The 14,814-nt window shown below is 51.1% G+C and overlaps 3 protein-coding genes across 3 annotated transcripts in view; 2 read left to right on the top strand and 1 right to left on the bottom strand.

The window, feature by feature from the left end:
- The first annotated feature begins 461 nt into the window (after positions 1-461).
- On the top strand, positions 462-6,097 carry prr35 (proline rich 35). Its single transcript, XM_037464322.2, has 4 exons — positions 462-590; positions 1,135-1,159; positions 3,428-4,974; positions 5,058-6,097. The coding sequence occupies exons 3-4, from the start codon at positions 3,578-3,580 to the stop codon at positions 5,797-5,799; spliced, it is 2,139 nt and encodes a 712-aa protein (XP_037320219.2). The 5' UTR covers positions 462-590; positions 1,135-1,159; positions 3,428-3,577; the 3' UTR covers positions 5,800-6,097.
- A 739-nt stretch (positions 6,098-6,836) lies between these two features.
- Positions 6,837-10,864, top strand: LOC119212707 (toll-like receptor 13). The gene is given in 6 exon segments (XM_062560162.1): positions 6,837-6,878; positions 7,448-8,315; positions 8,400-8,962; positions 9,043-9,657; positions 9,740-9,833; positions 9,908-10,864. Coding segments are annotated over 5 exon segments (2,817 nt in total). The 5' UTR covers positions 6,837-6,878; positions 7,448-7,493; the 3' UTR covers positions 10,631-10,864.
- Positions 10,865-10,948: 84 nt separating this feature from the next.
- The window catches only part of si:ch73-103b11.2 (plectin), a 31,514-nt gene continuing 27,648 nt past the window's right edge, over positions 10,949-14,814 (bottom strand). Inside the window, 8 exon segments of the mRNA XM_062560163.1 lie at positions 10,949-12,361; positions 13,188-13,273; positions 13,506-13,668; positions 13,772-13,858; positions 13,986-14,093; positions 14,178-14,337; positions 14,423-14,528; positions 14,626-14,773. Of these exon segments, the coding sequence (XP_062416147.1) occupies positions 12,290-12,361; positions 13,188-13,273; positions 13,506-13,668; positions 13,772-13,858; positions 13,986-14,093; positions 14,178-14,337; positions 14,423-14,528; positions 14,626-14,773 (930 nt within the window). The 3' untranslated portion in view covers positions 10,949-12,289.

Raw genomic sequence — 14,814 nt, forward strand, 5'->3', positions numbered from 1 at the left:
TTTTATATCAAAGAAGTATTTTGTTTTAAAAACTGGATTTAGTACATTATCAGGTGTTGAGATTTTAATTCACGTTTAAAGCTTTCCCTCTTTCATCTTTGCTGTTTCCTGTACACTCTTTTACATAAACGTGTATATATATATTTTTTTGTACACATCTTAATGTACATTTAATACACAGGATTAAACACACGAAGAGTAATTAACCCATAAAACGTACCACATTCTGTCCTACAAAGAGGGACCCAACCTCTGCCTCCACAGTGCTGCATCCGGCTGCAAGGTAGAGACCACGTTTGACAATTCAGGGGGGAGAGAGGGAGGAGAGGGACGGCCGTGAGGGGAGGGGGAGTTGGTTGGGGAGGGGGGGGGGGGAGCTGCTGTATTGTAGTGCCTGCGGGGCAATGCTCCCAGTCAATATATATACATGCACAGTGGCTGCTGCGCTCCTATTTGAGCGGGACGCGTTGCCCTCTCAGTGCCGCTGCAGAGGAGGGACAGCCAGGGACAGCCAGGGACAGGGGACGCACGGGGACGCTCTGCAGGTACGGATATCTCACACGGCCAAGTAGCTGGTGGCGTGCGGACAGGTGAGTTTGTAAAGAGTTAGTGATCATTATTTGAAAAGGAGCTTCAGGAGATCATGCAAGTTGTGCTTTTGCGCATCTTGAGATTTTGTTTTATGTCTTTTGTCTTTTACATTGAAAAAAACTAGTTTTAGGTTTTATTTTCACTGCAATTTGATTGTTAATTTCTCAAGCTGAATGTTGTCCCATTTGAGAAAATTGAATTTAAAAATATATATTTTATATAGACTTTTGACGTTAAATACACTGTGCATTGCCACTAATTTTATGCGGGCAATTTAGTATTATTAAATGGGATAATTCTGTAATTCCTCAAACCAAGTAAAGCGTAACCCTAACAACAGCATCTCATGTTTTCTGTCTAATTTGATCAGCTGTAAATAATTTAAAATAATAATCTATTACATTAATACCATATTTTATTTTGTTTGTCAAATAATGCAATTTTTGTCAGTGTTTTGGGGAATTTTGTTAAGACTTTTTAAATTGAAAATGAAAAGGAAAAAAAATTACATTATAAATTTACAACCTTTTTGTTATTTTGCAGACAAGCAACTCTTCATACTGAAAAGGTAACTAGTTTACTCCTAAACGTTGTGTTGTTGTGTGCGTTTCTGCCTGTTAGCGCTTGTTGTTGCATGTAACTTGTCAAAGCTTTTAGTGGTGAACCTCCTTTAATTGGAACAATAGATGTTCAAGCGGTTAGGCTTGTCTGATCATCGGCCCTAAAAGCTCAAAACACGACCGCAGGGTTTGGATACGGGGCGGTGGGGGGGGGGGGGGGGGGCGGTGGGGGGGGAGCAAAGTGCACATTCAGTGGAGAGGCGAGCGGATAGCAGTGGCCAGAAGAGAGAAAAAAAAAAACTACTGTAAAAATGATTTTTATTGATTGGCTCGTAGCAGCAGCTGTTAGGTTCCATTATGAGCTCAGAGCTCAGGTCAGAGCCCCGAGGCGGACACGTGGGCCAATCAGACGGGCGGCCGCAAAACGGGACAATTCTCAGGGTCCAATCGGGAGAGCGGGTTGGAAACGGCCTGTCACGCTGTGTTAGACTCACGGCATCCTCCATCGTCAGCCTTCGTGCTGCTGTGGCTTTTATAGATGAGCTGGTCTGCTGTCTCTCAGCGTTACGGGCCATCCATCCATCCATCCATCCAACCCTCAGTCTGTCCGTCCATCCATCGCTCAGTCTGTCCGTCCATCCATCCATCCCTCAGTCTGTCCGTCCATCCATCCATCCATCCATCAGTATGTCCGTCCATCCATCCATCCATCCCTCAGTCTGTCCGTCCATCCATCCCTCAGTCTGTCCGTCCATCCATCCATCCATCCCTCAGTCTGTCCGTCCATCCATCCCTCAGTCTGTCCGTCCATCCATCCATCCATCCCTCAGTCTGTCCGTCCATCCATCCATCCATCCCTCAGTCTGTCCGTCCATCCATCCCTCAGTCTGTCCGTCCATCCATCCATCCATCCCTCAGTCTGTCCGTCCATCCATCCATCCATCCCTCAGTCTGTCCATCCATCCATCCCTCAGTCTGTCCGTCCATCCATCCATCCATCCATCAGTATGTCCGTCCATCAGTCCATCCATCCATCCATCAGTCGGTCCATACACGAGTCCATCCGTCCATCCATCCATCCGTCCATCCGTCCGTCCATCTTCTGTGGTCGCTTCATATACATATGTATGAATAAAACTCTGTCATGAGCCGTCTGCGCCAGGCAGAAAAAAAAACCGGCAAAAAGTTCATCTTTTCTGTAGCTTCACACAGACTTTCATCTTTAAATGACCTGGGGAAAAAAAGACACAATAAAAAGTGTTTTAAGTTGCATCGGCTTTCCCGCAGGGTTCACCCCTCGGCCTGAATCAAAGTATAAAGAGATCAAAGTTTCTGTATTTTAACAGATGAAAAAAAACAACATTTATTGTGGGGTGTTTACATTATTTTAAGGAATTTGAGAAGCTTGGGATATTAAGTTAATTCTAATGGATGATGAAAAAGGATGGAAATAGAAAAACAGAAAAAGAGGAATCTTTTGACAATAAACAGTAGAGGTGCAAATAGAATTTCTCTTCAAGTATGAGAACTGCAGCTATTCAAGCTGTAGCTTGAAGGAAGAAACAATTCAATTTTTGTTAAAAATGATGAATGAATTAAATCATAAGATTTTTGGTCACATAATCCATAACATAAATCATGGCTTTTTAAAATGAAGAGAAAACAAATCTTTTAAACGAACCGTCTAATAGATACAGAGTCATAGTTCAGGAGAGCATTTGAACTTATGCGCCGTGTCCTGACCCAGATCCCGTTCACTGCGCTAATGACGCCCCCCAGGCCCCCCAGCCAGGCCCTCATTAGCAACCAGGCCTCAAACCCCCCCCCCCCCCGCCGACCCCTCGCCGCTGCGTACCTGCGCCGCTCGGCCCGTCCACGCCGCCCCCTGTAGCCGGCCTCCGAGGGCTCAGCCCCCCCCCCCCCCCCCCCCCCCCTCGGCACGACAAGGCCTGTTAGTATTGTAAGCCCCCCCCCCCCCCCAATTTCACAGGTGCGCAGTCCCCCGTGGCGGCCCTGTTTGCCCCCCCCCCAGCCCCGGACCCTGCCAGCGCCTGGTGCTGCACCGGAACTAATGAGTAGTGGCAGGTACAGTTAGAATAGATTGTGCCCCCTCCCCCCGAGTTAGGTTAGTGGCAACCATCAGCTCAGGAAGACAACAAGCGTGCTCTCCCAACACACATATGTGCACATATAACTTTATTATTTTAATACATAAATATTATAAATACATGTTGATGTCACCTTCATTCATGCAGAATTATCTTGTGTGTTCGCAGGTACAATAATCGCTCCTTCTAAAATCAACCTTACCACGACAGAAGGGGGAAATGAACCGTGGCACAACAGACATACAATATAAAGATATACCTTGAGTCGTCATCATTTGAATACAATCTCGAGATTTTCTCAAATATCAAGACTCGACCATGTCCAAGGGCGACGCGTGCAAAGTGACGTCCGGCAGCAAACACAAGGAGCGGAAGCCCAAGAAGCCGCACTACATCCCGCGGCCGTGGGGCAAACCCTACAACTACAAATGCTTCCAGTGTCCCTTCACCTGCATGGAGAAGTCCCACCTGTACAACCACATGAAGTACAGCCTGTGCAAGAACTCCCTCTCGCTGCTCATCGAGTCCGACTGGCCGTACAAAAAGGGCAACCTGCTGCACCCGGAGCAGCTGCGGCCCTTCCAGCCGGCGGGGGGGCACCCGGCCGGCGGGGGGACGGACGGACGCGAGGACGGGCAGGGGCGGCGGCGGTCCGTCGAGGAGGAAGGCGGAGGCGGGAGGACCCGGGGAGCAGAGGACGAGGAGGGGGGAGGACGAGCGGAGGGGCCGGAGGTCAGCGGGCTGACCGAAGAGCCCCCCGGGGACCACGGCAGAGGAGCCGCCGCCGCCGCCACCGCCACCGAGCGCGCTGCCGGGAAAGTGAAACCGTCCGAGTCGTCCGAGTTTCTGATGGCGGACGTGTTCTCGCTGGAAGACCAGCTTCTGCGAGCGCGCTCCGTGGAGGTGGAGGCCCAGCTGAAGCACTACAAGCTTTCCAAGACGTATCTGACGGCGCCCGCCTTGCTGTCGGAGCAGTGGCGCCTGCTGGCGTCCGGCCACGCCAAGGCCAAAGCGGAGGCCGCGCCGCCCCGAGTGGGCGGCTCCATCCCGTGTTACCCCCCTCCGCCGAACCTGGTGGATTACCAGGACCCCACCGGACTCAACCTGTCGGTGCTCGGGGTGGGCTACCCCGTCAGCCCCGGCCTCTTCTCCTACATGAACTCGGCCATTCCCGCCGCCGCCGCCGCCGTCAGCGCCCAGACCCACGCGCAGCTCGCCCAGCTTCCCTTCCTGGCGTCGGCCGCTCAGCTGATGCACCCGGCCTCCGGCGCCCACGCCGACCGAGCGCTCGTCCCGCCTGGCCTGTACTACCCCTTCCTGTGCGAGCACGCGTTCGGGCCGGCGTCCGGTCGGGGCGACGCCGGCAAAGCGCTCAAGGCGCCCGCCAGCGGCCCGGAGGCGAACCCTCTGCCCGGCTTCCAGCCCAAAGTCAATCTGTGGAAAGTGCCCGCTCTGCGGCCCGGGGCCGCCGTCCCCCCCGCTGGCCGGGCGTCACCGCAGAGAGACTCCCCCGAGCAGGGCGTCAGAGTCGGGGATAAAGTGCAGACCACAGCCAGGGAAGGCAAAGCCAGCTGGGGCCTCAAGAGGACGGGGGCCCCACTGGGGGACCACGAGGCTCCGGGGGACAAGAAACCGGCCGTGGGAGGCTTCAGTTTGGACCTTTTGAAGAATCTTCAGACGGCATCAACAGCGGATAGACTTCTCTTCCACAGGAGGTAAGTGCTTTTTTTGTGGCAGTAAAACGTCATTCTGGTCATACTGGAGCAGGGAAATATTCACAAATGTCTCCCGTTCTCAGCTCACAGGATGCTCAGCTCCCGCCGCGCCCCTCGGCTCTGTGGTGCGACGACCTTCCCGCCAGCGAAGCGTCCTCCCGCCCCGACAGCGCCGCCCGGGCGGCCGGGGAGGGGACCCCGGAGTCGGTGGCCGCTCTCCTCAGTGACCTCTCCAAGGCCCTGCAGGAGTACCAGGAGGCCGAGGGCAAGATCTCCCACCTGGAGAAGGAAGACCTCCCGGCCCAGCGCCACCTGTGGGAACACCTGGGCACGATCCGCAGTGAGCTCTCCCACATCCAGCAGGCGCTGGAGCGGACGGCCCGCCACAGCGACGGCCCGCTGGACCTGTCGGTTAAAAGGGGCTCGGCGGAGCCGGCGGGGGCCCGCGGCAGGAGAGAGGACGTGGGCCTCAAAGGCGACGCGACGGAGACGGAGGACGAGGACGAGGAGCCGGAGGAGCGCAAGGAGGCAGCAGAGAGCGAGGGAGGCGCGTCGAGGGCCTCGCTGGAGAGTCGCAAGCAGTCGTTGGACGTTCTGATCAAGATGAGTCAGCCGTCGTCGGAGGTCCTCTCCGCCGAGGCCCTGTGGCCGAGCAGGACCACCAAGTGCGAGGCCGACTCCAGCGTCCTGCTCGGCCCGGACGGGCGATCGGGGCTTTTCGGCGACGTCCCTTCCTCCGCCAAGACCCCGAAGAGAACGGCGTCCGCACAGCAGCGGGTCGAGGCCCGGTGTCCTCCGAGCCCTCAGACGGTCACAGACAATTAAACCTTCTCTCATCTGACTGTAACGTGGCTCCATGCAGATGTTCAAACACAGCTGTCTTCATCATTACTGGCACGCCATCGTTTTGCACCTTATGATACAAACGGGGAATGAATGAACAAAAAAAAAAAAGTCTTATAATGCACTATGGACATTGATTGTTCCAAAAAAATACTTTAAATTGTAACATCAGCACTTCTTTAAAGATGATTTAAACATTGATTAAAACATGTTGAGACAAACCTCGTCGTCTTTGGATTTGTAAATATTGTAATTCTAATACATGTAAGTAAAACATTTTGAAGGGTAAATTGTTTTATATGGATGATCTCATGTTGGATCGCATCGTTTCACTTGATGACAATAAATTGTATTATACACACTGTATTTCTCCGAATAAACTGACTATTTTCTGACCGTTGAAAACAGAAATAAACCGTTAAATTGTTTGCACATAAATTCATCGGTATTGGCGCCATGAGGCAAAATGCCATCACCGCTGCAGTGGCAGCCCCGGCTGCGCCTCCTCCATCCGTCCTGACACCGTCGGGTGGATGTGCAAAAGGTGAAGCAGCTCCTTGAGCTAAATCACCATCAGCGCGGGGTCACCTGCGCCTTTCCTCGTGGATCAAGCCGCCCTCCCGCAAAAGGTCAAGGCCGTCGGGCCGCGCCGCACCTGGACTATACGTCGCCTGCAGGGTGGGCAGCGAACGCTGCTGCCCCCCCCTCCCACCTCCACCACGTCACACTCAACACACGGCGGCAAAGGTCAGCTGCCTCGACCAGGAGAACTCAGACCGGATCTGCTGTTCAATCAAATGATCAGAATTTAATTTATAATATTTGATACGTTCATCAGTTTTTATAGTAATGTGTAACAAAAGAAAAGTTTACTGTCATCATGGCTTTCTGCTAAATGCCAACTCGGATATTTCAGACGTGATAAGTATTGTACTCCAAGTAGACGGCTCCCTCATGTGGAGAAATCCTTCCCCACAATCTTATTAAATCTCAAAGAAGTTGCCAGTTGAAGTAGGAAGTGCAGTCACAGAAAGCAAAGCTACTGAGAGGACCATCAAATGGTAAGTGCTAAAGTGTTTTTGAAATTATGTTTTCAACACGCAGTCAGAATACGACAATTTGGACTAAATGGAATTTACATAAATAGATTTGTTGCATGATGCTGCAGAGTTGGGATAGAACAAGAAACACTGAACGTAAAAAGAACAAAATACAAAATACAAAAAGTAAAAGAGGAACAAAGCTCTTTGACACTTACTTCTGGTGAAGCTGTCACATTAATTTAAAAAAAAGTAAAATTGTTTTCCCCCCAATGCAATAATGGAAATCAGAAATAATTATAACAATAAAACTCCGTAAATACGGCTCATCTCACCAATGATTGCTACAGCATTTTTGTGGAGTGGATTTTATTTAGAAAAAGAAGATTCAAATCCCAAAATTGATATTTTTCTAAATAAAATCTACTCCATAAAAATGCTCCACATTTCAACGGTTTTTCTCTGTTTTTAACGACGCACAAAGTTACCAAGTTTTGCGGATTAAAATGCGTCGTCTCCTCTTAAAATGTTAGTGCAGCTGCTTTTTTTCTGACTTCCTCGTGATGCGTTTGCTTTCCAATTATTTTTAGATTTCTTTGGACTGACGTCGGTGCGAAAAGTAGCCGTGAAGCAAAGATGAGGCGGACCGTCCTCTTCCTGCTTCTGCTCAACACCTCGGCCTGCTGTGGTTTCGGCTTTAAAGGCTGCTCTCAGAACTTCCCCCAGTCATACGTCATGTGGTGCTTCAACAGGGACATCGCGAACCTCGCCGACGTCGTCGTCGGGATGCCAGACAACCTGACAACCATCAACCTGTCCAAGAACAAGATCGGGATCGTCCCACCTGGATCGTTCCGCCGGTTCCCGGGGCTCAAACAACTGGACCTCAGCCAGAACCGGCTGGTCTCCCTGAAAGGAGGCGAGTTCAGCGGCCTGAGTGTCCTGGAATGGCTCAACCTCACCTGCAACAACATCTCGCACATCCACCCCGACGCCTTGGATGGACTCGCCGGCCTCAAAACGCTGCTCCTGACCCACAACGCGCTGGCGACCTTCTCCCCGAGGATCCTTGCGTCCCTCCCGGCCATCGAAGAGGTCAACCTGTCCCTGAACAAGCTCCAGGCCTTCGGCTGCAACGGCTCCGCCGGGTCCTCCACGCTCTCGCGGCTCGACCTCTACGCCAACGCCGTCCGGTGGCTCGACGCGAGCTGCTTCCCCGCGCTGGAGTACGTCCGGCTGTCCAACAACTCGGGCCTGGAGCTGCGGGCGGACGCCTTCGCCTCCAACCCGAGGCTGAGGAGCCTGCTGGGTCAGGGGTTGAGGGCGGAAGCCCTGGCGGGACTCTCGGCGGCGACCAAGAGGAACCTCACTTTTGTGGCGTTCTCTTTGTCCGTGGAGAAGTCGCCGCTGACGGTCTGCGCGCTGCTGAGCGGGATGGACCGGCTTCAGAGGGTCGAGGTACGTGGCTCCAAATTGCTCGGGCAGAAATCACCCGTTTATTTTAAAAAATGACCGTTCCGCCCGTTTCATTTGATTGGACAGGTTGACTTGAAGGGATCCAGGTTACCCCGGGATAACTACACCCTCTTGGGCTGCGACACTCCACCCATGGTGATCATCGAGGACGCGGACCTTGGGGACGTCTCCATGTTGTCTCTGGGTCGGGGTAACACGAGCCGACTTTACCTCAACAACTGCGGGTTGAAGCAGGTGTCTCCCACCGCGTTCGGCGGCTACCGAGGCCTGACCACCCTGCAGTTGAATAAAAACAAGCTGCACCTTCACAGCGACGCGTTCCAAGGGCTGAGCCGCCTCACGTTCTTAAGCTTCGACAGTAGCCAAATCAGTGACATTGACCCCCACTGGTTCGTCCCCCTGAGGGGCCTGACTCGCCTGTCTCTGGTGAAGAACGAAATCACCGAGCTGCCACCCGAGGTGTTCAGTGGGCTGAGCCGACTGGAGCAGCTCTACATGCAGTTCAACCTGCTGAAGTACATCACCAGAAAGCCCTTCAGTGGGCTGCGCAGGCTGATCAAGCTCAACCTCAGCTTGAACATCATAGATTTCATCGAGGTCGGCACCTTCAGTGACCTGACCAGGCTTGTGTATGTGATATTGCAATACGCTCATCTTTTCTCAATCGTCGTCGGTGTTCATTTATTTAACAGAGTCATCTTTCCGTTAGGTACCTGGATTTAAGTGGCAATCGCATCAAGAGGCTGACACCATTCATTTTGTCCGGCCTGATCAATTTGAGGCAGTTTGTTCTGTACAACAACCGGCTGCATTTTAACGCCCCTGAAGCTCCTTTCGTAGACCTTACTTCTCTGGAGGTATGCATTTTTTTCAATTATTAAAAAGTATAGTGATGCACTTTATGTATAAATCTGTTCATCTTTGTCGGCCTATCTTCCATGTCAACCCTGGAGTATCTGGAGTTGAACTACCAGGGTCCCGGAGGTGAAGGCGTCGGTACCATTGGGCCGCACTTCTTCCAAGGTCAACGTAACCTGACCTCATTGACCATCGGGCACAGCATCCTGCTCGAATTCCACCCCGATGCCCTTGTTCCTCTGGTCAATTTAAGGAAGTTGTTCATAGATAGTGTTGTGATGAAAAGGACCAACCTGAGCGCAGTCCTGTCCCCTCTGAAAAATCTGAAGAAGCTGACTCTGTTCAGAATAGACCTCGACGCTCTGCCCGCTAACCTGTTGCCACCGGATAATAAGCTGGAGGTTCTCCAAGTCAAGTCAAACCACCTGCACACTGTGGACAAGCCCATGCTGGATGCCCTCCCCAGGTAGAAGAGCTACGGGGGAAGCGGGTCGGACAGGGGAGGGGGTTTGGTCCAACTGTGATACAAACGTTGCCTGTGTTTCCAGATTGCGTGTTTTTGACATTACGGACAACCCACTTTCCTGCACCTGTGATAATGCCTGGTTCAAGACGTGGGCCATCCACAACACCCAAACCCAGGTAACCGCTGGTCACGCTGGGAGTTGATGTAATGCTGTGAATCAACAAAAGTAACCCTCCTTAAATCCCTCCAGGTGTCCTACCTGTACGACCTGCGGTGTGACAACGAGAGGACATCTGCCTACCTGTGGCAGTTCGAAGACAGGGCCTGCTCCTACGAACAGGCGGCCTTCGCCCTCTTCGTCGCCTGCTCCGTGGCGGACGCGGTGTTTGTGTGTGTGTGTCTGGTCTGGCACATGCAAGGCCCGACCATGCGCTACCTGCTGCTCGTCCTCCGGGCCAAACTACGCGGACGCAGGAGGGCGGCGGCGGACAAGTTCCAGTACGACGCGTTCGTCTCCTACTGCTCCAAGGACGAGGCCTGGGTGATGGAACAGCTGGTGCCCAACCTGGAGAGGCCCGCCGAGGGCGAGGCGGGCCTCAGGCTGTGCCTCCACCACCGGGACTTCCGGCCCGGCGCCGCCGTGCTGGAGAACATCGAGGCGGCCATCCACAGCTCCCGCCACACCATCTGCGTGGTGACCCGTCACTTCCTGCAGAGCGAGTGGTGCTCCGTGGAGTTCCAGCTGGCCAGTCTGAGGCTCCTGTACGACGGCAGCGACGTTCTGCTGCTGGTGTTCCTGGAGGAGATACCCGAGCGCTGCCTGTCGCCCTACACGCGGCTGCGCAAGATCGTGCACAAGAAGACCTACCTGCTGTGGCCCGAGACGCCGCAGGAACGGGCCTCCTTCTGGGTCCGACTGATCGATGCCTTGAGGGACGGCCAGGAGGGGGGTGGAGAACACGTGTTGGCATAGAAACATCAGAGGAGCAATTAACAGATTGTTAAAATAGTGGGAGATTACTTTTCGGTCGTTGATCTGCACAAGTCGATCGATCTAAATCAACAATTCATCTTGGAGTGACACATTGTTGCAGTATAGAGTCTCTCCTCTGGCATGTGGAGTGTAGTGTAGATTGGGTCTTTGTCTATGTGTGAAAAATGCACACAGCTATGAGTGTAAACACAGTTGTCATTTGTCAAGTTTCTTTCAAAGTGTGTGGTGAGAATCTCCAAGAATATGTAATTTTAAGTGGATGTGCGGAATAAAATAAAAAAAAAAAGTATGACAAGATTTCCAAACACTTCATTTATTTGACAATATACATTCAAATGAAAATTAAAAAAAATCATATATATTTCATATGGAGCTAATGAGCAAGGTACAGGTTTAAAACAAAACTCAGAAGTCTTGCGTGGCATGCGCACACACACACACACACACACACACACACTGACACACAGACACACACGCACGCTGTGGTTTGAATACTATACAGTGTGTATCCTTAGCTGCACAGGTGGCATGGATGCTTGTACTCGTCACTCAGTTGAGGCACAACTAGATCTCAGTGAGGAGTCGGGGATCGAAGGCTGCTGCTTACGGAGAAACGTTTCAATCTCAACACCAAACAGTAGGAGGCGCAAAGCAAAGCTGGTTAGTGTCAAGAGCTTCACAATACAAGCACTAAAAGGCAATCAATCCGCAGTTCAAATGATACGGTTGAGTCATGCAAAGTCCTAAATAGTTTCTTTTCTGAAAGGAAATTCTCACACCAAACTCAAAACCGAGCAAACGCAAATTTAGGTTTTAAGAAAATGTAAAAAAAAAAAGAAGAAAAGAATCCAGTATCACTAACAAGTCACAGTTGCTCACTAAGTGTGACAGAAGTCACAATGTTTGGTTGCACTGCAATAATTGACCTAAAGTCACTACACCAATTTGAGACGAATATAAAAAAAAAGAAGCTTCCAAGTAGTCAAGAGATAAGTGCAATCTCACCCCCCCCCCCCCCCCCCCCCTCTGTTCCCCCTTCACACACAACAAACTCCACTTTAGAAAACTCATACAAAAGCAAGCTCAGCATCACATTGTTTTTCCACCATCAACCAAACCCTAGTTATTGTACAGCAGATACCCCAACGATCAATAACAAGCCGTACTCATATCCAGTAGTTATGTACAACAGGACAACACACACATTAAAATTATAAGATATAGAAACTGCAACAATAATAAAATACAGCAGATATTTAATATTGGGAAATATATATTATTCATAGTGTGTATTGCTGTCTAATTTGGCATTTTGGAAAATCAGTAAAAATGTCACGTGTCCCTCTCGCAGCTTATTTGACACAAATCTATTGGATAGATTACACATCTATGGATTTGTCTTTAAAGAAACCTACAGGGTTGATTCAAAAAAACATTTTTCAATTAATAAAAAAGAAGAAACAACAAAAACCTGGGAGATGTTAATGGGAGGCGTGGAAGCAGCAGGTCCAGGTTCATAACAGATCTTGATAAATGAATTTTCAATTCCAATAATAGTCCAATAGAAGCTGAAGCCTTCTGACCAGAAAAAAAAAAACAAGGTCAGTAAGGAGAAATAAAACGTCAGATTCTTAATGTTCAAATCTTTTTGGAATCTTTTGCCTCAAAAAGCTTCATACGCTCCTGCACAGTTAGTCCCTCTTTCAGGCTCTGTTAAAAGCAAAAGAAGAAAGTAGTTAATGGGGAATGTGGGCAGAGAAGAATGTTGGAAAAACATCACAAAATGAGATTGTTGTGATCGCATTCAACGAGAAAAAGGTGTGTTATGCTGGAATGTGGACATGCGGCACAAATAAAACTAATAAAACACATGAGACAGGTTTCTCCATGAAATTATCTGAAGTAGTTCATTTGTCCACTAATGTTCAACACTAAAATAATATAACACATTATTGTTCTGCCTGTCGGCTTCTGGAAAATTTGGGAACGACATCGTTAACTACTATATATGAGCTTAAAGACAGACATTGTTTTCAAACAGATGAAACCCGTGTGCTTTGTTTCTTTACGGGGCGGGGGCCTATTTACTCTGCAGCCAGAAGAAGCTTTTTCTAAGAGCTGCAGATGCAAACACACCCGTGACCTTCAGGCAAAGGGGCGGAGCCTACAATCTGCCCTGGCGGTGCAGGTTGCGGGGCGGGGGGGGCGGGGATCATGCGAGGGTATTAAGGGCATGCTTTGCTCATGCTATACCTACAGCACATCTTGGGGTTGGGGGCGGGGTGAGGGGGGGAGAAAACTCCCCCCCCCCACCATCACAACGGGAGTGTCAGCTGTCCCATGAGACCTGTTCAGTGACGGACTGACGGAAAAACACACAGATGAGGACGAGAGACCCGATCACCTGTCACCCAACAGTGGGCCGCGTTTCCACGGCGACAAAAGCATCAACACCACACCGCGAGCTGAAAGCTTTGCAGCGTGTGGAATATTCTCAAAAAAAATAAAAATAACTATTTTATTTAACTTGACTCACCTTTGACCTTATGCCTCTTGATTGCTTGGAGGTCGATGCTCGTTCATTTGTCAGGATATCTGGATTACTTTTTGATTTCATGATATCTAAAAACACATTGAACGAATGCTATTACCATTAGCTGAAGAACCAAAATAGCACATCGCACTTATCTCCGCGCTCGGGCCGCTAAAGACCCGAGGAGACGTCTGCAGCGGCGCTATAAACAACATGCATTCTAGTCACGGGGCCTCGCTTCTCACAAAACAAAGGCCCTGTGGGGTGGGGTGGTGGGGGCGGGGGGGGGGTCAATGGCAGCGATCAAACATTCCCGTTTACCGTATCCAGACGTCACCGCTCCGTCCACGGCCCTCTCGCCCAACGCCTCGGTGGCGACGAGCAGCTTCTCCTTCAGTTTGCCGATGTCGCAGTCGGCCTTCGCCTTGGCGATGCTCAGCTCCGTGTAGATGCCCTTGTATTTGTCCGTGGCGTATTTCTTGTCCTGTCGGGTCCAATGAATGCGGCGTGACAAAAGACCAGGACATGCTTTTCTATAAATTGTTTTTAAGACACCAAACGGGGGGGGGGGGGGGGGGGGGGCTTACCCGCAGGGCGGACTGCAGCTCGTCTTTCAAAGAGTGGATTTCTTGTTTGAGGTACTGGATCTCGGACTCCTTGATTCGAAGCAACACCTGGTGGCATCGGGAGAAACTCTGGTAAGAACACAGAGCAGATCCTGCGCGCGCGCGTGTGTGTGTGTGTGTGTGTGTGTGTGTGTGTGTGTGTGTGTGTGTGTGTGTGTGTGTGTTTTGCACATGCCTCCAGTTCGTACACATCACTGCCCTGGCTAAGTGGCGACAGCGCCGTTTCCCCACTGAAGCACGAGCGCATCCGAGAGATCTCTGTGGTCAGTCGGTTGTTCAGCTCCTGTTGGACGGGTTTTTATTTTTTGTAACCGTTTAACACAAAAGGTTTTCTTTTTTTAATACCACATGGTGCGTCTCAGCGCACCTGGTTGTGAGCGTTGAGCTCCTGGTTCTCCCTCTGACACTGCCGGAGCGCCTGCCTCTCGGCCTCCAGCGCCTGGGACAGGTGAGCGTTCTCCAGGCACTTCTGGGAGTACTGCTCCGACAGCACCTCCAGCTCCCGGTGGATGGACTGCAGCTCCTCCCTGGAAAGTCACAGCGTCACCAACCGTCACCGCGGTGCTCGCCGACCAAAGTGGCCCCCGAAAAGGATTCAGAGTCGAAACGTACTCGTACTGCAAGCGGAGTTCATCGATGTCGGAGTTCAAGCCGCTCAGTTGGGAGCGGTGGGTCTTCTCCAGTTCCTCCTTGTGTGCGTTCTTCATGGCTTCAATCGCTGCATTCGGGGCAGAGCACACAAGTGTAACTACAGCGGGCCGGTTCTCCTTTCAAAATCACAGAAGGAAAGTCGGTGGGAACACGACGGCCTTCACCTGCGATCGTGGCGGCCGTCTCCTCGGCCAATAGTCTCTCTCGTTCCTCCATGAGCTTGGAGATCTCCCTCTGATGCTGCCTCTGGAGGTCGTGCACCACCTTCTGGTGCGTGTCTTCCATGGCAGCGAAGCCGCGTTCACACGTGGCCTAGAGGAGAAAAAATCAAATCCGTTATCACATGTATTTGG

Source organism: Pungitius pungitius, chromosome 21, assembly GCF_949316345.1.
Source record: "Pungitius pungitius chromosome 21, fPunPun2.1, whole genome shotgun sequence".
Lineage (NCBI taxonomy): Eukaryota > Metazoa > Chordata > Actinopteri > Perciformes > Gasterosteidae > Pungitius > Pungitius pungitius.